Source organism: Talpa europaea (assembly GCF_964194135.1).
Source record: "Talpa europaea genome assembly, chromosome: 9".
NCBI classification, from domain to species: Eukaryota; Metazoa; Chordata; class Mammalia; order Eulipotyphla; family Talpidae; genus Talpa; species Talpa europaea.
The window spans coordinates 72,745,152-72,771,289 of record NC_140076.1 but is presented as its reverse complement, the minus strand read 5'-3'; the positions used below and the strand labels follow the sequence as shown (position 1 = coordinate 72,771,289).

The 26,138-nt window shown below is 54.8% G+C and overlaps 2 protein-coding genes across 2 annotated transcripts; one reads left to right on the top strand and one right to left on the bottom strand.

The window, feature by feature from the left end:
* Positions 1-1,252: 1,252 nt before the first annotated feature.
* On the top strand, positions 1,253-10,515 carry MGAT4B (alpha-1,3-mannosyl-glycoprotein 4-beta-N-acetylglucosaminyltransferase B; the record flags this gene model as incomplete). Its single annotated transcript, XM_084243628.1, has 15 exons — positions 1,253-1,349; positions 6,636-6,815; positions 6,905-7,045; positions 7,128-7,261; positions 7,688-7,734; positions 7,950-8,063; positions 8,301-8,376; positions 8,472-8,586; positions 8,862-8,992; positions 9,151-9,258; positions 9,378-9,571; positions 9,958-10,036; positions 10,119-10,206; positions 10,289-10,401; positions 10,492-10,515. The coding sequence occupies 15 exons, from the start codon at positions 1,253-1,255 to the stop codon at positions 10,513-10,515; spliced, it is 1,641 nt and encodes a 546-aa protein (XP_084099754.1).
* A 1,644-nt stretch (positions 10,516-12,159) lies between these two features.
* On the bottom strand, positions 12,160-14,781 carry LTC4S (leukotriene C4 synthase; the record flags this gene model as incomplete). Its single annotated transcript, XM_084243330.1, has 4 exons — positions 12,160-12,298; positions 12,458-12,697; positions 12,797-12,896; positions 14,724-14,781. 4 exons carry the CDS (start codon positions 14,779-14,781, stop codon positions 12,160-12,162), a joined length of 537 nt encoding a protein of 178 aa, XP_084099456.1.
* Between the last annotated feature and the right edge of the window lie 11,357 nt (positions 14,782-26,138).

Below are 26,138 nucleotides of genomic sequence, written 5' to 3'. Positions count from 1 at the left end.
AAATCCCCAGCGACTCTGTGTGGACCCACCACCAAGAGGCCGCTCCCACCACACCCCAGGGGCAGGGGGCTGTCCTGCAGGCTCCCACCACACCCCAGGGGCAGGGGGTTTCCTGCAGCCAGTGCGGCCAACCAGGACTCGGCAACGGTGCCAGGGCAAGCAGGGCAGCGGGCACTCCTCAAATGCCTTCCCCGAGGCAGTGCTGGTCGAATTCCTTTATTTGCACCCTTCCTGCTTACACCAAGGACTGGGGGAAGCCTGCAGTTAGTACGAGAATGAAGGGGTGCGTGCCCTGAATGAAGGGAGAGGAAGCGCTGGCCGAGGAGCGCCCTGCTCCGCATCGCGTCACAGTCACTCGTGCGGAAACCAGAGGCCCAGCCTTGCCCCCAGGGTGGTCACTGTGCTCAACAGGACTCTCTTGCTTATGAAAATGACCGCAGCTCCAATTCTATGGAGCAGGAGCGCCTCCCTCGCCCCTCGCAGGCCCTAACCCCGCAGAGTAGAGAAAGTTCCTGGGAGGATCCGTGGCGGCAGCGGCCTCTCGGGCGCAGGCTCCCCCCACCGCTCCGTCCTCAGGCGGGCAACACCAAGTCCTGTCCCGCCGCCCGGACGCCCCTCAGACCTGGGGCGGGCACCTGCGGGTGTCTGAGTAAATGTGAGTAGGGTTCGGACCCGGACCGGGGGCTTTATGAAGGAGACGTTACTGGAGAAGGGTTGGGGGCCCGAGGGCTGCCTCCCCCACAGCCGGTCCGCACTCGCCCAGGCGCCAGCCTTGACCTACCCGAGGCTGAAGCCAGGCGGCCGGAAGTCGGGGACGCTCGAGCGCAGCCCGAGACTGCTGTCCGGAACCCGGCGGGCGGGGTCCCGGTGCGGGTCCCCCACCCCGCCCCCTCGCGGTGCTGGCGCGGCGGCGGGTGCTGCGGCCCCTTTAAATCCGGGCCGCCCCGCCCTTCGCCGCCGACTCGGCGGCGGCCCCAGATCCTGGCCGGGCCGCGGCTCTCGCCGCCCGCCTAGCCCAGCCCGGCCCGGCCGTGTGGTGAAGCCGAGGCCGCCGGCGCCCCGCGCCCGGGAGCAACCGCAAGCGCGGTGCCCGGCCCGGCCCCCGGCCCCGCCCGCCGCCCGGCCCCGGGCCCCCAGCGCCTCTCCGCTCCGGGGCCGGGGCCCCCGCCGCCTCCTGGTCCCCGAGCCCCGGCCCCGGCCCCCCGGGCCATGCGGCTTCGGCCCCGCCGGCGTCGGCCGCGCACCGGAGGAGATGAGGCTCCGCAATGGCACCTTCCTGACGCTGCTCCTCTTCTGCCTGTGCGCCTTCCTCTCGCTGTCCTGGTACGCGGCGCTCAGCGGCCAGAAAGGTGAGCCCCGCGCCCCGTCCCGCACCTGGGCGCACCTGGGCGCCGGCGGCCCGACCGGGGTCCGGGCAGTGGCCGCGGGAAGCGGCCGGAAGCCGACGCGGGCGCCCCTTCCCCGCCCGGGCGGCGAGGGAGGACGCCCCTCCCATCCTCGCCCCCACTTGTTTGCTGCGAGAATAACGAAATTCTCCACCGGCCTGGGCTGGGCCGGGCCGAGCCCTCGGGACCGGCCTTCACGAGTCCAGTTGTGCCGATCGTAGGGCAGGTCGCTCCCACTGGCAAGTTGGAGACCTCAGAGTTCTCGGAGAGGGACAGAGACAAGGTCACAGAGGTGGCTGTGACCAGGTGGTCCCCCAGGTACCAGCTCCAAGCACCTGGACTGGAACAAGCACGATGTTGCTGAGACAGGTATGAGGCGGCAGCCAGACATCCAGGCAGTAGCACCCACCCCAGCCCATTGTGGGCGCTTTTCCCTGGGGCCTCCTAGCCCTCCTCCATGACATCTGGCCCCAGGACTCCTCCCCAGGGACCTGGGTCCTGGGGAAGCCTTGTTGTGGCTGATGACCTGGAGAGTGGGACACCTCAGAAGCAACAAGCCCAGCCCCTTACTTAAGAGTAAGTGAGTCTATGGTCTCCGTGGGCCACAACCCCCCACCTGAGGTTGGGTCAGGCTGGCCAGCCCATCAGCATAACCTGAGACTGGGGTGGTAGTTGGAACCCCACCACTGGCTGGAGTGTCTCAGTATTGGTTGGCATGGTTAGGTCTGAGTGAGGCCTTCTCAGACCCTTGTCCTCCCAGCCTGCAGCGCAGGGGTGGGGGGTGGGAAGCTGCTTCCTTCCTGCCTCCTGGCCTTCCTGCGGGACGGGATGCCTAAGCAGGATCAGGCTGAAGCCAGCTGACCCTCTCTCCCTCCCACCTCCTGCTTTCCAGTTCCCCAGCACTGCCCTAACTGAGGCCGAGGGAGAAGCAGGAGTCTTCCTGACCCTTCAAACTCCTACTAGCCTCACCTTGCTCCTGCCTGCCCAACCCAACCCAACCTAGCCTTGCCTACAATGTTCTAAAAAGGGAGAGTCCCAGTTGGCTACTGAGTCAGTGTCCAGAAGTTGTGGATTGGTGGCCTTGGAGTTCCAGGGATCCGTAGGGCTTGGCACCAGGAGGGCACGGCTAGGGCAGAGTTCTCTGTGTCCACAAGTGGGGTGTGTCACCTAGGCGATGGCATCTTATCCTTGAGATTGGCCACGTAGGCCAGTTGTAACAAAGGCCAAGGTGGGGCCATATCTGAAGGCCTGACGGCCTGGAGCACATTTTTCTGACTGTGGGTGGACAATGAACCCTTGCATGCCATCGGGCCCCAGTTCCTATATGCGTCCTACAGCAGCCACATGCCTTCAGCCTGAAGTCTGGAGCTGCAACACAGAACCTCCGCAAGAAAAACTTTAGGAGCATGACTGGCCACAGGAAGCCAGAGTCCGAGAGCAGTGGAGTAAGGGAAATAATCATTGGCTCCATCTAGTGCCCACTGTCCCCAATCAGGGCATCCAGGAGGATGGCACCCCAAGGATCTTGGGAACAGGAGAACACCCCAGCCAAAAAAGTGTGGTTTCAGATGCAGGGGTCCTTAAGCCTGTGCATGGAAACCCAGGAGGCTGTGAGGTGTGGTGAGGGGGTGACCTGGGCCTTGCCTGTTGAGAGTTACCATTGTTTCTCATCGCTCAATAGAGCCAAGTTTTTGGAGACCTAAAGAAAAGCCAGAATCTGGGCTATTACATGAACCCCTCTTCAGTGTTACATGCAGATAATTGTGTTAGCTCCTAGGGAAAATTGGACTAAACCAGTCTCAGGCCAGGCTAGACCCTAGCTTCCAGTTTGCAGCAAGTAGGGAGCTCAGGAAAGTGCTGGCCTAGGCACCCATACTTAGAGGAAGGGCAGAGGAACCTGATTCTGCAGAGCAGGGAGTAGAGAAGAAGAGGGCAGCAGGAACAGGTGGCATCCTAGAAGCCAAGGGCCAGGAAAGACTCATAGGCCTTAGCGCGACAGGCTCTAGATTTGAGTTTGGGACCCACTTTCACATCCAGCCTTGACCAAGTTTGTGCCACAGCTCCACTAGTGCTCAGATTGTATGCCTCAGTCAAACACTGCTAAAGGTCTGTCCACATAGCCAAGCACCTGCTAAAGACTGGCCTCCAGGGGGCCAGCCTTGGCCTTACTGACCTCCTAGTGTCCAGGTTATCCCCTTTTCTCTGTCCAGGGCCAGCTCACCCCCTAAGCAGGATTTCTGTAACAATGGACATCCTCCCTGACTCCCGGGAGGGTGGTTGCAAAGCCTAGAGAGGTGGACACTTGCTCCTCTCCATTCCCCTGGCCCCGCCTGCACTTTAACAGCATACCTTCACTGCACCTGCCACCTGCCTGTACCCCTCTGAGCCTTTTTCACATTCATTAGTTACAGGGCACAAGGACTTGGCTCTTGAATCTGTTTCTTCTACCAGGGGGAACCAGGAGGAAGATGTGGTGTGAGGACCTCAGATGTCCTAATTATTCTTCCTTCAGATGGTGGTGGGGGGTGGAGGGAGTAGCAAAGACTCTAATAGTATAGCCACAGCTGCGGAAGTTCCCTGAGGTCAGCTTACACCTGGGACTAGGCCTCCAGCCTGGCTCTTCCCGGTAGGAAGATGTGGGTGGAACGGAAGCCAAGGTCCCCTTAGCCCTAGCTCCCAGAAACTTCTGCCTATTCCCCCAAAGGCCTTTTCCCTTTCCACCACTGAGCTGCCTTCCCATACCACTCATGATTTCATGTCAATCACCGGCCCACGGAAGTGGGCTGCCGGGATGGCCTGGCAGAGCCTCAGCCTAAGGTCCAGACCAAGGGGAGGCAGCCACAGGGCTTGAGTTTCTGGCGTTGGGAGACAAGGACAGAATGGGCCCATGACCAGAGAAGCAAGGGCTGAGAGTCCAACCGGGGGCCTTGCAGTCGGGAAGTTAGGAGCAGGAGAAGGCAGCTGAAGGACAGAGCCTGTGTTGTGCAGGGAGATCACAGAAGGTTGGGTATGAGCAGAAACTCACAAGCCTGTCACCTCCTGGGAAACAAGAAGCCCGCGGCCTGGATGAAGGGAGGCCAGGGTGATTCAGAGCAGCAGTGCCCATTCATACTACCCTGCCTGTGCACCTGGGACATGCTAAGGTTGGACAAAGCTTGACCCATTTACAGAACAGAATAGGCCAGGGGGAGGGATGGGGGGTTTGGGGTGGGAGGGAGGGAAGGAGGGCTCCTCACCGTCCCCCACTTCAAAGTGGTCCTATTGCAGGATGCTGCCTTGGGTATGGCCAGTGGCACAAGAGCTGTCCCTGCAAGACTTAGAGACTCTGCCAGGTAGGAGGGGGGCCACCTACTTCGTTCAAGTGTCTAGGAGGCTCTGAACTCCTTTCCAGGAACGCTCCTTGCCTCCACTCTCTCCTTCCTGTCAGGAACTGTCCCAGAGGAGGATGCCTACTCAGGCCACTCCTCTCTGGGCTGGGCAGGAGTGTGTTGGGGGATGGCCTGTGTCTTTCAAGGGGTCAGGTTTCCAGGGTAACCCAGCCTGGGAACCTAGTGTGGAGCTTCTGCAGATCTAGTAACCTGACTCCTCCACACACCTCCTTCCCAAGCCTGTAGTTGGAAGCAGAAGTGGCCTTGGCCTTTAGCTTCAGGTGGCAGGGTGTGGGACAGGAGCTGGGGTCAGCTGGTCAGTGTGGAGGTCCTAAGGGTCCATTCATTTGTCTCCTCTCCCCCCAACCCCTCATTCCTATGTAGGGATCCCCTTCCCCTGGGATTTAGAATTAGACTGCAGTGCTGGCTGCAGAAGGAGCTATGTCTTGAGGTGCCCAAACCTTTGCCTGGTTGTGACCTTTGGTACACATGACTGTCATGTGTCAAGGGTGACACCATCCCAGGGCATTCAGGGGGCTCTGAACCCCCCAGGGAGAAAAGGACAGAAGAGCTGTTTAAGAGGAGGGGAGTAGTTCTGAAAGACCTCCTAGACTTGTCAAAGCCAGGCCTTACAGGCCACGAGTCTTCCTTAGGCCCATAAGAGCAAAGGGGACCCCACGCAGAAGAGAAGCACCTGTAGGGATGAGAGAAGTACATGTGATCGCATGCAGAAAGCAAAGTTGAGATTAGAAAAGGTCTTGAGGTTATAGCCTAGCCAGCTGCTGGCATGGGCTGCCGGCACCAGCTGCTGGCAGGGATGTACTTGTTTCTTTCTTGCGGTTGGTCACTACCAGCTCAGAAGGATCCCTGAGGATCCTTCCCTGCTGTCAAGTAGCCCCACCTCTGTGCTGCTGCTGGCCCAGCCACACCGCTCCTGCCCAGGACGTTCTGACACAGGCCCCCCTGGGTTGGTTGGGCAGATCCTCGGAGGTGGCCCAGACTGAGCATAAATCTCCAGAGGGGCAGGCCTCGGGGCATTCAGAACTGTGTCCCTTCTCTGCTGCTAGCTCACTGAAGGATCCTGTATTAGTTTCTCGGCTTCATTTGCTCATCTGAACATAGGGGGCTGTGACTGCAGCAGCTACCCCGGGGCTGGTGCTGAGTGCTGGACCGTCAGCCAGCGCCAAATGGGCACTTAAGGCTCAGTCCTTAGAAGGTGGGATGTGGAGTCCAGGAAGGTTGTCTGTCTCTAGAGGACGTTGGGGATGGGACACTGCGTGATCTTCTCTGTGAAGGAATGGGGGGTGGAGGGAAAAGCACAGAGGCTTAGAGGAGAGAAGGAGGAGGGCTGGTGGGCTAGCCAGCTTCATGAGGAAGAGCTTGTCGTTGTGCCCTGGATGGGACTTTGGGTATCCCACCCCCAGAAGGAAAAGATGCTGTAAGGAGAAGCAGAAGGGGGCCTGGGTAGCCACTGGGTGGAGAATTCAGTCTTGAGACTGCACCCCTAATGCCTACAGCTGGGGTCCAGCTGGAGATTCTGACACATTCCCCCTGGAGTGGCCCAGGCCTAACAAAGGTCTCCAGAGAGGCAGGCCTCAGGGCATTTAGAGCTGTGTTCCCTCAGCCCCTGATTAGTGTTGTCCCGTTTAGGGCTAGAAGTGGTCTTGCTGCCCTCCCCACTTAATATGCCTCCTTGAAGGAGAACACCTCAGTAGGGGGCAAATTCCAGAGAGGGCTAATCCTCCCTGTGGAGGCTTTTCTCCTCTGTCAATGTGACTTCAGAGTGACCCCTGTAGACTGGCTGTCTCACAGAGGGGCATGCCACGATCAAGGGGCGGTTGGTCGGCTCTAGGCCACTTCCGGTGACAGCTGTCCTCTGTAGGCGATGTGGTGGACGTGTACCAGCGCGAGTTCCTGGCCCTGCGTGACCGCCTGCATGCAGCTGAGCAGGAGAGCCTCAGGCGCTCCAAGGAGCTCAACCTGGTGCTGGATGAGATCAAAAGGGCCGTGTCAGAGAGGCAGGCGCTGCGAGAAGGCAATCGAACCTGGGGTCGCCTAACTGGTGAGTGCTCTAGCCAGAAGCTGCAGGAGAGGTGAGGCCAGTGTAGGCCACCTTGCGGTCTTACCTGTTTGTTCCCCCCATCCACCCAGAGGACCCAAGACTGAAGCCATGGAACATCTCCCACAAACATGTGCTGCACCTGCCCACGGTCTTCCACCACCTGCCGCACCTCCTGGCCAAGGAAAGCAGCCTACAGCCGGCGGTGCGGGTGGGCCAGGGCCGCACAGGAGGTAGGGGAGGCCAGGACTGCTGGAGGCGGGGTGTTGGGCGGGTGGGGGGGGTGCCCAGTCTGGACCCTCTTCCCCGCTGCAGTATCAGTGGTGATGGGCATCCCCAGCGTGCGGCGTGAGGTGCACTCCTACCTGACAGACACACTGCACTCGCTCATCTCCGAACTGAGCCCACAGGAGAAGGAGGACTCTGTCATTGTGGTGCTGATTGCAGAGGTGAGTGGCTGAGGCTAGGGGCAAGGGGAGGTGTAAGGCCAGGGGAGTAAATTCCAAGGATACCTGGCTCAAAATAACCAGGAGAAATCAAAATAGGGCACCACTCCAGAGCAAAAAACTATCAGAAATTTGTCAGTTGCATTCACAGAACTATTTAGATAAAAATTTTAAAAGGAAGAAACACTGTAGCACCTCCTCCTAGAGATGCCAGTTACCTAGTGCACACTAACCCACAACCCCAGGCACCCCAAAGCACTTTTTCTGAGGCACCTGTGGCCCCCAGCCCAGCCTGACTTGATCCCCAGCCAAGAGGGCTTACTCCCCAGTGCATGGAGTCTTCTGAGGCCTGCGCCCCTCCTCCCAGTTCCTTCCTGGACCATTTGGGGTGGCAGCCAGGCTTAGGGAGTGTGCTTGTTCTCCCCACAGACTGATGGACAGTACACCTCAGTGGTGACAGAGAACATCAAGGCCCTGTGAGTACTGACAGTCCCTCAAATCTGGTGGAGGGCAGGCCCTCTGGGTGTGCAGGGTGGCCCTGCCCCTCTGGAAACCCATTGCCCCAGTAGGCTGGATGTGGTTTCTGAAGATGTCTGCCTGATGGTGAAGAAAGGGAGGTGGTGGCTGACTCACTCTACCCCCCCTTCAGTTGTTGGAGGTCGCAAACCCACTGGACCTTCCTGTCCCTCAGGTTCCCCTCAGAGATCCATTCCGGGCTCCTGGAGGTCATCTCCCCTTCCCCCCACTTCTACCCTGACTTTTCCCGCCTCCGAGAGTCCTTTGGGGACCCCAAGGAGAGAGTCAGGTACCAGCACCACCACCCCTGCCTTCATCCTTCAGCAAACTGCCACTTGTGCTGAGCACCCCATCTGTTGGTGTCTGGATCTCAGGCACTTCCCTGTGGTGCCTCCATTTCTCCACTGGAGGATCTCTGCATGTATGGGGTGGGGGTGAGGGGACTCTACCTCCTCAGTGGCCTCTGTAGTAGCTACGTGATCGGCGGAGGGGTCTGAGCTCCTGAGGCCCCTGCATCTGCCCACAGGTGGCGGACCAAACAGAACCTCGATTACTGCTTCCTCATGATGTATGCACAGTCCAAAGGCATCTACTATGTTCAGGTCAGCATTGAGAGCCTGCTGGCCGGACGTGGGTGGTGACCTGCGCTGCCCATGTGCCCATGCTGAGCCTACACCCTCTGTTCACCACCATGCAGCTGGAGGATGACATCGTAGCCAAGCCCAACTACCTGAGCACCATGAAGAACTTTGCACTGCAGCAGCCCTCGGAAGACTGGATGATCCTGGAGTTCTCTCAACTAGGCTTCATCGGTGTGCAACCTCCTGCCCACTGAGCTGATCAGAACCCCTCAGTCCAGCCCCCAGTGCCTGCAGTAGCCCCCACCTGACCTATTTCCACTGCCTGCCCTCAATACTGGCTGTCTGGGCTCACCGTTCCCATCTGTGCCCTGGACTCACACCTGCCTGCAGCTGGCCACCATGTGTGCTGTTAAATCCTTCCTGGTGGCACCCAGAGGGATTAAATGGGAGAGGGATGATCGGTACTACTCACTCGGTATCCCCTCCCTCCCAACTCCCTTCCCCAGGGAAGATGTTCAAGTCCCTGGACCTGAGCCTGATTGTGGAGTTTATACTCATGTTCTACCGGGACAAGCCCATAGACTGGCTCCTGGACCATATTCTGTGGGTGAAGGTCTGCAACCCTGAAAAGGATGCGGTGAGCAGGACCTGGGGTGGGTGGAGCACACAGCCTGCAGCATGAATCGCATCAGTACCCAGCACGCCTGGCTGACAGGAGGCTTTACCGCTGGTGGGGTTGTCCTGGCCTGGTAGGTGGGGCTCAGCTGAGCTCTCCAACAATACCCCCCCTCACAGAAGCACTGTGACCGGCAGAAGGCCAACCTGCGGATCCGCTTCAAGCCATCCCTCTTCCAGCACGTGGGCACTCACTCCTCGCTGGCAGGCAAGATCCAGAAACTAAAGGTGGGTTCTGCCACTGGAGAGCCCAGCCAATTGTAGGCAGAACCTAGGCTAGGGTGGGGTAAGGGCATGGCAGGGCAGTCAGCACCCACTCTAGCACCTTTGTCCCTTCCTGGCTGCAGGACAAGGACTTCGGGAAGCAGGCATTGCGGAAGGAGCACGTAAACCCACCGGCTGAGGTGAGCACGAGCCTCAAGACATACCAGCACTTCACCCTGGAGAAAGCCTACCTGCGTGAGGATTTCTTCTGGGCCTTCACACCTGCTGCAGGGGACTTCATCCGCTTCCGCTTCTTCCAGCCACTGCGTCTTGAGCGGTAAGTGCCAGCACCACAGGTCTACCTTGGGGCAGGGCAGGTGGCGACCAGAATACAGGCCTCACCACAAATTTCCCCATCTGCAGATATCCTTTTGTGACCCCCAACAAATCCCTTAGCTTCACCATGTCTCAGTTTCCTTATCTAAAAAGTGGGGTAGCCACCTTCTAAAGACTGAGTCAGGCAGTGCCTGTAAGAGCTCATCACCTCTTCCCTGAGTAAGGCCCTAGTTGCCTTGCAGAACCCAACAGTTGTCCTCAGTGGCATCCAGAACCCTGGGACCTACCTATTGCACTCCTGGCCCAGGCCTAGCCTTTTCTCTGCTGGGCAGTGTGCACAGGCAGTGCCCCACCCCTGCAGCAGCTCACAGGCCTGTTTATCTGCAGGTTCTTCTTCCGCAGTGGGAACATTGAGCACCCTGAGGACAAGCTCTTCAACACATCTGTGGAGGTGCTGCCCTTTGATGTGAGTGTGGCAGGGTGTGGATGTGTAACAAGGCCTTCCCTACCCACAGCCACTGGCTTCAGCCCCTTGATTTTGCTCCCAGAATCCCCAGTCAGACAAGGAAGCCCTGCAGGAGGGCCGAGCAGCTACTCTGCGGTACCCTCGGAGCCCTGATGGCTACCTCCAGATTGGTGAGTGGAGGCGTAGATGGGTGGCTGTGGAAGTAGGGAGGCTGGGTTCAGCAGGGTAACATCTCAGCGCTGTCCTTTCCAGGCTCCTTCTACAAGGGTGTGGCAGAAGGCGAGGTGGACCCTGCCTTCGGCCCCCTAGAAGCTCTCCGCCTCTCCATCCAGACAGACTCCCCAGTGTGGGTCATTCTGAGTGAGGTGAGTCGTGCAGGGCAGGGTATGGGGACCAGGAAGCTGTTTCCAGTGGCTAGACCATGCCTGGGCTGACCCTGAACCCCGCTCTTCCAGATCTTCCTGAAAAAGGCGGACTAAGGCGAGGTTTCTGAGGGTGCACTTCTTTGGGCCCTGAAGCCCACAGAGTCCTGAGATGTTGTCGCAGCTGCCCCTGGAGGGCCAGGCTCAGCCGCCCCAGGCTGAGGGGTTCTGCCTGGTGCGCCCCCTCAGCCCACCTGGGGTCACCGCTGGCCCGGAGGCCCTAGGAGCTGGTGCTGCCCCCGCCCGCCAGGCCGAGGGAGGAGGCAGGCGGTCCCCACACTGTGCCTGAGGCGGGCCCATGCCGCCCAGAACTGTTCGCACCCGGCTGGCTTGAGCCAGGCCGTTTTAGAAGAGCTTTTTCTTGGGCGCCTGCTGTCCCCGGCGCGAACACTGGAATGCATATACTACTTTATGTGCTGTGTTTTCTATTATTGGATACATTTGATTTTTTCACGTAAGTCCACATATACTTCTATAAGAGTGTGACTTGTAATAAAGGATTGATGAAGTGTGTGCTTCATCTGTCAGTGCTTCCAGCTGTGGCTGGTGCGGGGTGGCCCTAATCCAGGGATGCCACCCTAAACCACCTTGCCTGGCCAAACCACCAAGGTGCGCTCTGCACACGCTCCCAAAAGCTCTGCATAACCTCTGCCCCATTTCCTGGACAGTCCTTAACTGGACACAGCCAGTTGTGGGTCTGAATCTGGTCCAGACCACTCACAATCCCTGAGGACCCTTCCCCAAGTGCAGCTCCTAGTTCCTATCTTCCTACCCCAACTGCCTTTCACATCGATAACATTCCTCTGTCTCCTTGTCCCCCACCATCTCTGCCCTGCCCTTCTCCACAGTCCCCTAGACTTGCTCACTCATCTCCCTCTCTTGCCCCATCCCCGACACATTTTAGGCCCATACCGGGGCATTTGCACATGCTGTTGCCTGGTTTGGAAAGCTCTCTCTGCAGCTGGGCTAAAAATCACCTCTTTAGGGACCCTCTGGCCTGCGGGCAGGCCCTCCCTGGTTCTGGTTCCTCAGGGCATCCTGACATCCTGAGAGCACCGATCCCATCTATACTGACCACACTAGTCCCCGTGACTCCACCACACCAGAGATGTGTCATGGAGATAGAGTGGGGGTGGAGGGGGCAGGCAGAGTAAGAGAGCCCCTCCCAAGGAGGGAGTCCTGCCCAGCTCAAGGTGAAGGGAGGAGAAACGGTCAGGGGCCAGACTGGAAGCCGGGCCTGAGAGGCCAGAACGTACTCCCACCCCGCTTCACCCCGAGCCGACTTCTCTCCGCAGACCCTGAGACCAGGAACCGGATGCTGATAAGTAAAAGGTCCCTGGTATCAGTTGTGAAGACCAGGGAAGAAGGGCTAGGGCTGTTGCGGCCCGTGGAAGGAAGGGCAGGCCTCCGAGGAGGGGCAGGGGAGAGCAGTGACTACAGATACAGCCAAGAGTAGGGGGTTAGGCCCGGGAGGGAGTTGGGGTCTGGGGGAGTTGGGGGCAGAGCGCGAGACACCGCACGGCTACAGCCCTGTTCCCTCCAAGAGTCCACAGTCCTCAGTGCGAGACCCCTTTCAAGCAGAGCGTGCACTTGGGTCCGGTAACGGGCGCTTTATTAGACCAGGATGCGGGGGCGCACCCCTCCCCCGTCCTCCAGGCGGCCCCGGCTCTTCTCCGGCTCCGCGGACCGACGTCCCCCATCTCAGGCCCAGGGCAGCAGCTTCCCGAGCCGTCGGAGGAGCGCGGCGCGCGCCGCGGGGAGGAAGTGGAGGAGCAGGCCCAGCGCGGCCAGCGCCACGAGCAGCCAGAGCGCGCGCGCGCTCGCGTACAGCGGAGCCAACCTGCGGGCGGCGCTCGACGGGGGCGGGGCGGCGGGCACAGGCCCCGCCCCTGCTCGCCCCCGCCTGCCCGCCTCCCTCGGGCCCACCCGCATCCGGTCCGGGCGCCCCCCCACCCGCGGCCGGTCGGCCCCACTTCCCTTGGGCCCGCGGGGTTCTCACCTTTGCTGAGCCGAGCGCGCATAGCCCTGGAAGTAGCGGAGGCGCGCGAATAGGTAGGCGAGGCCGCACAGGGCCGCCGCACCTGGGAGAGGGGCGCGGGGGCGGCGTGAGCTCGCGGGCGCGGGCACCTCGAGGGCTCCAGCGCTCAGCCCCTGCCCCGCGCCCAGACCTTCGTGAAAGAAGATGCCTGCGACCCAGAGCGTGGCGAGGAACAACGGGAAGTACTCGCTACAGTTGACTCTGCGGTGGGCGCGCGGTGGCGTAAGGTGAGGGTGCCTCGGACCCTGCCCTGCCCGGGGCCGGCTGGCTCCCCGCCCCTGCCCTCCCGCCGCGTCTCACTGGGCTCGGTAGACGCGCTCGAACTCGGGCGGGCCGTTGGTGAGCGGTGGCGACACGCGGAAGGCTCTGCGCGCACAGATCACCTGCCAGGAGAAGTAGGCTGGGGGCGAAGAGGGGCAGGGGTGAGTCCTGGCCTCCCTCTGGCCGACTTCCAGTCCGGCCCCGACCTTTCTCTGTCCCTTCTCCATTGAGCTGGGCAGGACTCCGCTTTAAAGTTCTTGAGGGGGGCCCCACCGCTCTCCCCTCACCCTCCTCCCCACGTCGGGGTCACTTTCGAGCCCAGGCTGGCTCTAGGACGAGCATGGGAGCAGGGCGTGGTTCTGGGGCGCCAGGGGATAATTCACCCAGACTCCTGCCGAGCTCCTGCCTGAAGGAGCAGCTGCTTGTGCAGGACTTTGCCCCTGAATCATTTGACTTGCAAAACACAGGCAAAATCCTGCCTCCTATCTCTAAACTTGGACCTTTGGCTCTGGGGTCCCTCCCTGGACAGGGAGTGCCGCCAGGACCTAAGTGCAGGGCTGACCACATCCTTGCAGGTGCAGGGGAGCATGCACCCTGAGATTCAGAGTCCCTGGGCCCCCACCTACGGAGCCCACCAGTAGGGACCTCCTGACTCTGCTTCAGACCAGGGTCACCCAAGCCTGTGTCCCTGGGCCTCCAAACCGTACTGTGGGCTCTTGCCTCATTCACCTATTCAAACATTCTGGACCCTGGCCTAAATCTGGAAGACATCTTGACCCCTAACCCAGGTGGTTGCAACTGAGACTCTTCTAGTCCAACCCCAGGCTCCCCGGGCTCTGTACTGTTGGGTATAGAGGAGAGGGTTAGCCCTAGGGGCTTTGAATGTTCAAGGATCCTTCTCTTGGCCTCAGGCCTGGTCCCTCCTCACATGCAACCCCAATGCTAGGTGTCTCCAACTATCTTCCTACAAGTCCTGTGGCCCGGGTCCCCTTGGTGCCAGACCCTCCACAGACATATTCCATCTCAAGCGCACTGGGAGTGTCTAAGCTGGCCGGCGGGCGCGGGACCTGGAGGTGGGCCCAGTGGCTGCATGATATGGGGCTAGAGATCAGTTCAGTCCATATGCTCAGCACCCCCAGGGCTCCTGCCCCAGACTGTGCTGTGTCCTGCCCATACTGTGCCAGGCAACAGTGTCTGGAGCAGCAAGACTATGTAGCCAGGTAATGTATCCTGCCCCTGCTCGCCCCTACCTGCCTGCCTCCCTCGGGCCCACCCCCATCCGGGCCTAAGAATGGCACCAAAAAGGCATCTTAGGAAGGGTGGGTGGGGCACGGAGTAGGTTCTAGCCCTGGCTGGCTGGTTTCACATGGTCCCAACATACAGAAGGTACCTTTGAAGGCAGGGTACCTAGGTACCTTGAAGGTACCTAGAAGGCAGAGAGATAGGACCTTCCTGTGGGAACATTCAGAGAAAGGACAGCTGAAGAGGGCAGGGATTGGCTGGAGCTCATCAGCATCGGGCCATGGCTACCCACTACTATACTACCCTTTCATCCTGGCAACAGGCTCCCTGCCCATGTCTTACAGCCCAGTACAGCTGGGCTCCCCACCTTCTCCCTGAAAGCTCCTACTCTCTTGCAGGTTTCACTATGCTGGTGGAGGGCTCACCACCCCCACCCCTTGCCAGACATTGGCATTCCCACCTCAGTTGCTCCCCAGAGACATATCCATTTTGCTGCCCCATCCCTTTGAAAAACACCCTCTCACCCTTTGCCCCTGCCCAGGATTTCACAGTGCCTTCATACATTCCACAGGGTTTCCCCCTGGGGAAAGTGCTAGCACGCATCTTTGGATGTGGGCCATCCAGAGGGGCATCCCTGCGTCTGCCCCTCATGTGGTCCTGGACAGCAGAAGACAGACTGCGGGGGTCTGAGACCCACCCACCTCCCCAGCAGGAATCAGCCCACCTTGCAGCAGGACTCCCAGGAGGGTGACAGTGGCCAGAAGAGCCACCTCGTCCTTCATGGTGCCTGTCTGGAGCTGTGAGGTCGGGACCGCTGAGAGAGGCTGACTGTGGAGTTCTTATCAACCCAGTCTCCTATTGAGTCTGGCCCAGGAGAAAGAGTGGCTGCTCTCCCCGCCCCTTTCAGGGGAGGGAGGTTGAGCCGAGGGGTGTGACCAAGACCAGAGAGAGTCAGGGAGCTTTGGGCTGGGTGGGCAGGACCCAGAGCAGCTGACTGCTGACAGCCCAGCCACTTCCTCCCAGTCCTTGCCCTTTCTGTGCCTGGCTATGGGCTAGCAAAACCCAGGCTGTCTGCCTGGGCACTCCCAGTTGTGTCAACCCAGTATTCACCAGTCCTTGCACCGCCACAGGTTCCACCCAGCTGGCTTTCTAAATCTCCTCTTATCCTGGGTCTGGTCCCGGGAAACTAGAAGTTCCTACCTGATCCCCCAACTGCCACCACTTCCCATCGACCACCAAGTCCCAGTCATTCTCAAATCTACCCTCAGTGCTGCCTTCCAAGCCCTGCTCCACCCTAGTCATCTCTCACCTGGACATGGGTCACAGCTCCTCATGGGTTCCCAGCCCTGACACCCTTCCTCCTGTCCATGCCCACTTGTCTGTCCAAACTCCCCCCAGCTAGGGCTGTACCTGAATAACATTCATCTCTGACTGCGGAGCAGTCCAGACAACATCCCAAGCTCGACGGGCCATGTGCTTGCTCCCTGTGGGGAACCTGATGTCCACCAACTTCACGGTGTTTCCTCCCAACTACTTGCCTGGGCTCCACGCACATGGTGCATCCCAAAGGTCATCTGGCTTGCCTGCACTCGGGGTGGTTGGATCCATCCTCTCAGCCTCTGACTCAGGCCAGTCACTATTTCTGCCTGCCCAGCATCCCTCCTTCCAGAGTTCTAGGACCCTCCCCACACTCAGTTCCTATGATCTGGACAGAGTCCCCCAGACCTCCCAGGCCTGCGGGATGGACAGGTGAGCCAAAACCCACTGTGTGAGCCAAGGCTGACTCAAAGTGATGAGAGACAGTTCTAGAAACTTCCTTAGAACTTTGAGGAAGGGAACTCAACTGGGGAGGAAGATTACTGAGTCTATTAATGGCCACTCCCCAGCCTGAGGAAGAGGGAGCAGACACAGGGCCACATAGGTGGCACTTGTGCTGGGGTCACCATGCCTAGAACACCCCACTAACCATTCAGACTTTCTATTTTGTAGAATGGGCACTTCTCCTTTTGGCTCATGCTGGTTGGAGTTGGGTTTTGGTCAGCACTGGTAGGGTCCAGACTGAACCAGGAGCTGGTGAGACCACAAGCAAGCACAGGCTGTATCATGGGAGGGCCAGAGCAGCTGGGTCTTCAGGACAACTGCTACTGAAGCCCAGTACTGGGCTCTGTGATGTTCTGGTGCCAGCCCCCACCCCCACCAGGACTCTGGGGGATTCCCTGTTAGGGTCATGCGGCCTTGGGAGCTCTGCCCTTGCCACACTCCTGACCTTTCTTCCTGCTCCCAAGTCGAGGTTCCAGCCTGAGGGGTTTGTTGCCTCCTGGGCTCCTGAAGACCCCCCTCCTTTCACCTCTCATCACCTGGTCAATGCCCAGTGAATGCTTTTCAGCCTCAGCAACCCCAGGGAACCAACTGCTCCCCAGTTGGGGCTACTGTGAGCCCCTCAAGGGCAGGGGTGGCATCTCCATGTCTGTGCTCTAAATTAGTTTAGGTCTGAGAGTTGTAGGGTAGGTGCTCAGTGGTGAAGAAATCACTGACAAGATGGGAGTACCAGAGCGAAGACGCCCCCATGTTTCCTTGTGCCCTTTCTCTGCCCACTCGGCCCCCTTCTTCCCTGAACCTGTCTAGACAATGGCCCCCTATCCGGACTGCCTTTTGGCTCCAGTCCAAATAGCCTGAACGGGGAGGACACATGTTGGGCAGGCTGTGTGTGTGTGTGACTCTCCGGAGTCTGCGTGTGTAACACCTTCAGTCAGCACATAACACACCCAAATGTGCTTCTCAGTGCCCCTGTGCTTTGGGTAGTGAGCTCATCCACAGGCTGACCATGTGTCCATGAGCCTATGTATGTGTCCCTTCTGCTAACTCTCTTTTCCTCCAAGGCCTAGACATTCTCATCGAATGCTCAGCCCTTTTTGTCCTGGCAACAGGAAGCTGAGGACTAACATCAGCAGCTTCTGAGGAAGTCCTTGGGCAGATGTCCAGGCAGGAATCTAGTCTCAGCCTCTGGAGCCCTCCCCAGACCCCTCAGTTGCCCTCCCTCCCTCTGAGCTTCCCCAGCCTCTCAGGCCCCTGTCTGGGTGAGCCTGCTTAGGCTGACACAGGTCCAACCTCAGGCCCACCCACCGACCTCCTATGCAGCCCCAGAGGTGTTACTGTCAGAAGAGAAGTGAAAAAGCCCTTCCCTGAGCCCCTGCAGGATGTGTCCCTGTGATAGACACATGCTGCAGCCCCTAAGGAATTCTCTGGAAACTGAGTTCACTAAGAACCTCTGGGAGAAGAAAAGGGAGAACCATTATGATGAAAAGAAATTATGGGGCCTCCCTGGTGGCGCAAGGGGTTAAGCACAGCACTGTGAAGCTATCTGCAGCCTCTGCAGCAGGAGTTTAATCCCCGGCTGGCAATGGAGCTACCCACATGGTGCAGCAGACCTCTCCTGTCCTCAGCAGTGTATTTCAGTCTGCCTGTTCTGCTCCCTGCTCTGTCTCTGGTCCATCCTCTCACCTTCCGCACCTCTGGCCTACACTCCAGTTCTTCTATGCATAAATAAGTAAATAAGTCTTTAAAAAAAAAAAGAAATTATCACTTCAGTATGATAGAACATCCTAAACAGTGTACAAGTCTAAGCTTAAAATACACTTTTAAAGATTTATTTTGAAATTATTTTGGACTCAGAAAAAAGGTCAGAAAAATAGTACACACCTTTCATACATCCTTCACGTAGCTTTCCCTAAGGTCATACAAAGACCTAAAAACATGGCAAGTTGTCCCAGACACAAGAGACCACATATTGTGTGAGTCCCTTTATCTGAAATGTCCAGAGAAGGCAAATCAGTGGAGACAGCAGACAGATCAGTGGTAGACTGGGGCTGGGAACATGAAGGGCCTTAATGGGTGATAAAAATGTTCAAAACCCATGCTATGGTGATATTTGTTCAACTTGGTAAATTTGCTAAAAATCATTGAGTGGTACATGTGAAAAGGGCAAGTTTATGGCATGCAAACCATCCCACAATAAAGTTGCTTTTAAGCAAATACAAAGTGCTGTGTGCCCTTTCCCCAAATGCCTCAAATGTTAGCATGTTAGATAACAACAGTACAGGGCCTCCCTAGTGGCACAAGGGGTTAAGTGTCAGCACTGTGAAAGCACTGTGAAGCTATCCGCAGCCACTGTGGAACGAGTTTGCCCCTGCCAGGGAGCTACCTACGTGACGCAGCAGACCTCTCCTGTCTCTCCCACAGTTCTCCTCAGCAGTGTACTTCGGTAGATATGCCTGACTACTGGGGAGCAAAACCTCTATCTCTGATGAGTCCTCTCTCACACACACCCTGCACCTCTGGCCTGTACCCCAGTTCTTCTACGTAAAAAATAAAATCTTAAAAAAAAAAAAAAAAAAACAGTACAGTGATTAAAACCAGGAGAGAACTCTTGATCCAAAACAATGAACGAATCTATAGACCTTATCCAAATTCCAACAATTCTAGTAAGTGTCCATTTTCTGGTTCGAGCTCTGATCCAAGATCATGTGTCCTTAGTCTCCTCTGATGGGGACACCAGTGTTTGCTTCACAATCTCAGCTCCACTGAAGAACACCGGTCAGCTTTTTGGTAAATGGTTCTCAGTTTGGGTCGTCTGATGTTTGCACATTATTAGATGGAAGTTACTCATTTGGGGCAGGAATGCAAGACACAGAAGTGCCCATCCTGTTGTAAGGGATGGACATTTACAGCTTCTGTCACAACCCTAAGCTTTTACACAAGAACAAAAATACCTGTCATGAAGATAGCACTTGTTCTTGACTTTTAACCCACCACCCTGCCTCATAGATCCAAGGCTCTGACCTCAATCCTCCTTGGGCTGAGGCACTTTGGGAACCTGGGCCCTTTTATCCACCCCCAGAACTCCTGAGCACCCTACCCTGGCAGCCCTTGTCCTCTCTGTTTTCCTCTGGGTTTCTAACTCCCCATCCTTCCAGGACTTCTGGGCAGAGATAGCCGTCCTCTGCTGATCCCCAGGCCCCATTGGGGTGGGTGCTCAAAGAAACACACCCACATGTGCAAACACAGCTGCCTGGCCGGCATTGTCGTCTTCTCTTCTTCCTCTCCAAAACCACTGATCTTTTTCTGTCTGCATAGTTTCGCCTTTTCCCAGCATGTCATGTAGTTGGGAGTCATACCATGAGCAGCCTTTTCAGATCGACTTCTTTAACTTAGTAATGTGCTTTAGGTTCCTCGGTGTCTTTTGATGACTTGCTAACTTATTCCAGTACTATTCCACTGTCTGGATATACTATACTGTGTTCATCTACTAAAGGATGTTTTGGTTGCTTACAAGTTTTGGCAGTTATGAAAACAGCTGCTGGAAACAATTGTGTGTAGGTTTATGTGTGGATGTAAGTTTTCATCTCATTTGGATAAATACCAAGGACTGCAATTGCTAGATTATATGGTAAGAATATGTTTAGTTTTGTAAGGAAGCACCAAACTATCTTCTGAAGTGACTGTGCTGTGTTGCATTCCCCCTAGCAATGAAGGAGAGTTCCTGTTGCTCCATATCCTTGTCAGCACTTGGTGGTGTCAGCATTCTGGTTTTTCAGATATTTCTTTCTTTCTTTGTTTCTTTCTTTTAAGATTTTATTATTATTACTTTTTTTATACAAGAGCTGGGGCACAGGCCAGAGGCGCGGGAGGGTGAGCGGATACACCAGAAGCAGATGAGGGAGCAGAACAGGCAGACGACAGAAATACACTGCTGAGGGGAGCAGCGGGCAAGACTGGAGAGGTCTGCTGCGCCATGTGGAATTCTCGCTTGCCGGGATCAAACCCGCACTGCAGAGGCTGTGGACTGCCTCTGCTGCGCTACCAGGGAGGCCCTTCAGATATTTCAACAGGTGTATTAAAATGGTGTTATCCACTGCTGTCTTCATTTGTATTTCTCTAATGCATATGCTGTGGAGGATCTTATTTGACATTTGCATGTCATTTTTGGCTGAGGTTTGTGTTCAAGTTTATTATCCATTTTTAAATGAAGTTGTCTTTTAGTCTGTGACTTGTTTCCTCTTGTTTTGGAAGTTCCTTTCACAGAGCAGAAAATTATAATTTTAACAAAGCTCAGCTTAATCAATATATTTTCATAGATAGTGCCTTTAGTGCTCTATCCAAAAAGTCATCACCATGCGCAAGGTATCTTCTAGTTTTATAGTTTTGCATTTTACATTGAGTTCTGTAATTTATTTATTTTTTAAAATTTTTAGAAAAGATTTATTTATGCATATAAGAGCTGGGGTGTAGGCCAAAGATGATGGGGGTGAGAGGATTCACCAGAGACAGAGTGGGGAAAAGGACAGGCAGACGGACTGAAAATATGCTGCTGAGGGAAGCAGCGGGTGAGACAGGAGAGGTCTGCTGTGCCCTGTGGGTAGCCCCCTGGAACTCATGTTGCAGAGGCTTCAGGTAGCTTCACAGTGCTGTGCTTAACCCTTTGGGCCACTAGGGAGTCCCTCATCCTTTCATTTTCATGACTTGTTGACCTAGCTAGACTCTCTTGACCTGGCAAAAGTTCTTATCTTATTCCTGATCTTAGGGGGAAAGCATAAAGTTTTTCACCATTAAATATGATGATAGTTGTGGGAGAATTTTTAGATATCTTTTTTCAGGGTGAGAAATTTCCTTTCCAGGCCTAGTTCATTAACTGTTTCTAATCACGAAAGGATGTTGGGTTTTGTTAAATACTTTCTACTCTCTTTGTGCTTCTATTGAGATGATCATTTTTTCCTTTATCCTATTAAAAGGGTAAATTACATTAGTTGAATTTTTTAATGTTAAACCAACCTTGCACTCCTTTAATCAATTTGTGTAATCCTTTTTTTATGTTGCGAAATTTGGTTTGTTAGTGTTTGTTGAGGATTATTGACATTTTTCTGTACATATTTAAAATGTGTCAACAGCATTAAAAAGAAATCAATATTATTTTTCATGAACAGAAAACAAAGTAATATAAATAAATTCTGCCTAGATATTCTTAAAGAATAAGAAAGTCCATTTTTAAAGTCCTTTTTTTTTTTTTTTTCATCATTACTGTTAAAAACGGAACAGATGGTGGGCCTCCCTGGTGGTGCAAGAGGTTAAGCACCGCACTGTGAAGCAATTTGCAGCCTCTGCAGCATGAGTTCAATCCCTGGCCTGCCAGGGAGCAAACCACATGGCACAGCAGACCTCTCTGTCTTGCCCACTGCTCCCCTCAGCAGTGTATTTCAGTCAGTCTGCCTGTTCTGTTCCCCACTCTGTCTCTGGTGAATGCTCACACCCCCCGTATCTCTGGCCTGTGCCCCAACTCTTGTATGCATAAATAAATAAATCTTTAAAAAAAAATGGAACGGAGGGACTATCTTATGCATCTTTAAAGAATAATGGATGCTATTTATGGAGATGTATATATGATAAACATTTATGAATATGTAATGATACTTGTAAACACTTTTAATGCCTTTGGAGGTTGCTAAGGACTAATTTATTCTTGTGACCATTAACAAGGGAAAGAAGGGCCTCCCCGGTGGCGCAGTGGTTGAGCACTGGGTTGCGAAGCTGCCCACGGCCTCTGCGGCGCTGTTTCGATCCCCAGCTGCTCCCCGGCCACGGGAGGAGGGTCCCACATGGCGCGCAGACCTCTCCTGCCGCCCGCTGCTCCCCTCAGCAGTGTACTTCGTCAGTCTGCCTGCTCTGCTCTCCCCTCTGGCTCTGGTGAATTCTCTCCCCCTCCCACGCTTCTGACTGTACCCAGTGCTTGTATAAATAAATAAATAAATCTTTAAAAAAAAAACAAGGGAAAGAAGCAATCATCTGTTTGGTGATGATCAGGCAGGCACAGTCATAAGAGGAGACAAAGGAGAGGCTTAGGAAAACACAATTTATTGTTTTCATAGATCCTGGAGATAAGAGGCAGGGCATGTCATTCAGGATCACAAGGGAAACGCCAGGGTGGTCAGGAGGCAGAAAATAGGAATGAAGGGGAAGCATTAGAACAGTCTCTATTAGGGTTCCCACAAAAAAGGCAAGGAAGGGCAGGGTGAACAGTTTAGGGCTGGCTCATTGGAATAATTTTATTGGGCTCTAAGCTATGGGTGTGGTCTTTATTTTCCTAGCACCTGGCCTTGGGCTGACTAACACAGAGGAGTACTGCCTCTTAAGGTGCATAGATCAGACAGGAGGTGTGGCTCTGTACTGGTTAGTTTGCATAGCAAAGGCATCCTCAAGGTTGAACTTGCTGTTTCCAAGAACTGACTAACCCCAGGAGGTCAGTTTCTCTACAGTGAGAAAGGGTTTTTAAGATATCATCATGACCTGAAATTTAAAATATATACATACGTATATACAGTCATGTGTCACTTAATGAAATTTTGATCAGTGAAGGACCATATATATGGCAGCGGTCCCAATAGGCTGTACCATGCAGCCCAGGTGTGTGCTGGGCCTGCCTTCTTGGTCTGGGTAATTGCACTCTCTAATGTTTCCACAACAGCGTAATTGCCTGATGACATATTTCTCAGAAAGTATCCCCATAAATAATCCTGGTATACATACATATACACACGCGCATGTTTAAAATAAATACACACACGGTGTTTATCCTGCTTTGCTTGCTCATAACATATGTCAGGATGACCAAAGAGTAGATAATGGGGGTCTTTTTCTTTCTTCTTTTTTTGTGAGGAACCCTCTCCGGCGGCCGGGGAACGAACCGGCCTTGCAGCCCAGCGCTCAACCGCTGTGCCACCAGAGGAGGCCCGGGAGTCTTTTTCTTTATAAATGAGTCCTAGATTCATCAAAATCATGAATTCTAGATCATATGTGAATTTGGAATGAGCCTGTTATGACATCATGGACCTAGATCATGAATAGTCCCTAAAACCAATAGGTGACAGACTGAAAAGCATGGAGGTGTGGTCACCTTAGCCCCTTCTCACCCAGCTTGGCCTTGCTGAGAGTGGAATGACCAGACACAACACTGCTGCTGCAGGTGCTGCAGCGGAAAGCTCTCATCCTCCCATCAAATATCCGTGTGCTGGAAGTCGGCGGGACAGAGGCACCACAAGAAAGCCCAGGCAGATCCCTAACGTAGGTCTGTTATAGGGAGATTTAGAGATAAAGGCAAAGTTCTTGCACAAGGAGCACTCCATGGGGTGCTCTTACTTTATGCTGGGAGCACCACAGGGACCTCCTGTTTTGCAGGAGTAGTTGAGGTTCAGGGTGGGAAATTTGTGCCCAATGTCGCAGGGACTGGAGCCCAGCTATCTGGCAGTTCCCGAGAACTGGGGCTGTGTCTGTCCTGCTCAGCATTGTATGTTCTCAGCACTTAACACATGCCTGGCACTTAGTAGGTACTCCGTGAACCAATGAAGAACCAGTGAATGCTGTAGCTCATGCTCTTAACTATGACAATCGTTCTTGTCTTGACTGACACACACTGGGTGACAACAGTAGACGGACCTAGGGGGCTGCTTCCAACAGACCCGCAAATCTTTGTCCTGGGCACCTAGCAGGGAGGCTCCATGCCAGCACTGAGAAGCCTGAGGATCCACCAGCACATTGGGACTCCTTAACCCTCCTCCTGCCCAGGCCCATCAACTGAAATTTTCCTCCTGCCCCTCCTGCCCTCCTGCTCCTTGTGCTGAGCACACTGGAGGTCTCGGAAAGACCTGTGCACTCCAGAGGGGCAGGGACTTTTCCCCTCACTGAGGTCACTGGTTGACAGCATGGCTGATACCCTCAGGAGGAGTCTGGGCTATTGGGCTTTGACCTCCCATCGGGAGTACAGGAACCCCAGACCTGGGGGCCTCTTGCTTTTGGAGGCATTGTGTTCCACACTTGAGGATGCTGTGATGACCCATATCCTAGGTGACACAGTGATGGAATTTTCACTGTCAATTGAGTGGGGCCTAGAGCAAGAAAGGACTTCGCAGCAGGGCAGGCTGCAAGGCAGGTTACTCTCCTGCTTGGCCCACCAGACCCCGCAGATCCCTTGGAAATATCGATAGTAGAGACAGTGGCAGAAGGTGTTCCTGAAAGCCCCACTAAAAGGTATAGTGTACACCCTTAGGGCCACCAAGCAAGGAATGTACATCATCCTGAAAACAAAGCAAAACTTGGCCATAACTCCCTGGGACATTGGGGTGCCAAGTGACCAGGTAGCTCCAGCAGCCCCTCCGTGGGCTGGTTCTAGGGGACACAACAAGGGGCACAACAGGGCGAACACAGTGGTGGGCCGTTACACAGGAGAGCAATGCTCTGCGTGGCTGGGCAGTCAGAGCACAAGAAAGCACTTGTGTCGCCCACTCTGCAGCCTGGCTCCCTCCTCGGCCACCAGGACCCCAGCCCCAGGGAGGGGTCCCTTGACTGCAGGCTCAGTCTGTGGCTTCCTCCTGGTGGGTTTCTCTGCAGGGAGCTCTTACTTTTATTCTACCAAGTTTACAGTGTTTTATCTTCTGGTTGCTCTTTTCCTGTTTTGTGTAAGAACTTCTCTGCTATCCTGAGATCATCAAGATGTTCTCCTACAGCATTTATCTCATAAAAGCTTGATAACTTGGTCTTTCGCTCTTAGGCCTTTAATCTACTTGGAGTTCATTTGCTTATGGTGTCAGGTTGGGGTTGCATTCTTTCCCAAAACTTTTGTAAACATCATTTCAGACAAGGAAAATTTGCAAGAGGAGTATGAGTTGTAGTTTACTCTTCACTCAGGTTCCTTTCATTTTACATTTGATTTCTCTCTCTCTCTTTACACACACACACACACACACACACACAAGCGCGTGCACACGCACACACACTGTGCCTCTGAGGGTAATATGTAGACCAAAGGCCCTTTGTTCATAAATGTTTCCGTGTGCATGAATCTCTCCGACACAGCTACAGTACAATTAGCAAAATCAGGAAATTAGCATCAAAATAAACATTTCTCTAATTGATAGACTTTAATCAGATATTGTGAATTGTTCCAGTACTCTGGGATTAGCTGAGTCCAGTTATCTGGCGTCTTGGTCTCCTTTAGTCTGGACGAGGCCACAAGTTTATGGAGCTTTCATGACAGAAGGCCAGTTATTTTACAGACGTCCACCTGTCTGGGTTTATCTGGAGTCTCTGCAGATTATGATCCATCTTGAGCCTGTGCGGCTGGGCTGGGTGCTGGGCCCTCGGCCGGCAGGAAGCACGAAGCAGCTCTGGTTTCGTTACTGAGCTTGCTACTCGATGGGTAGAAACCATGACATCAGGTTTTGAGAAAAGAAAAGGCAGACTTTATTATTGTAAATCAATTAAGAAAGGGAATAAGGGGGGCCTCCCTGGTGGCGCAGCAGTTGAGCACTGGGCTGCAAAGCTGCCCGTAGCCTCTGCAGCGCCGGTTCCATCCCCGGCCACCGGCGAGGGTCCCACATGGCGCACAGACCTCTCCTGCCGCCCGCTGCTCCCCTCAGCAGTGTACTTCATCACTCTGCCTGCTCTGCTCTTCGCTCTGGCTCTGGTGAATTCTCTCACTCTCCTGAGCCTCTGACTGTACCCAGTGCTTGTATAAATAAATAAATAAATAAATAAATAAATAAATGAATCTTAAAAAAAAAAAAAAGGGAATAAGGTTATACAGATTGGGGGACAGGCTAGAGAACAAAGGAGTTAATTTTTTAAAAAGATTTATTTATTTATGCATACAAGAACTGGGGTACAGACCAGAGGTGGGGGGGGGGGTGAGAGGATTCACCAGAGACAGAGTGGGGAGCAGAACAGGCAGCCTGAAATACACTGCTGAGGAGAGCAGCGGGTAAGACAGGAGAGGTCTGCTGCACCATGTGGGTCAGCTCCCTGGCTGGGGATCAAACTCGTGCTGCAGTGGCTGCAGAGGCTGTGGATTGCTTCACAGTGCTGACACTTAACCCCTCGCACAACCAGGGAGGCCCTGGGAGTTAAATTTTTGGCAGGGAGAAAAGCAGTTTGAAAAGCGGTTTAGGGGTAAAGAAATGTGGACTTGGCTGAAGATCCTTGGCTGGCCACAAGCAGTTCATACATGACAAAGTGTGAGAGGTTTCTCCACCGAAGTGACTCGCAGATTTCTGTTTGTGGGGCCCTCTCCTGCATTTGTATCTCCCAGCCCAATCAG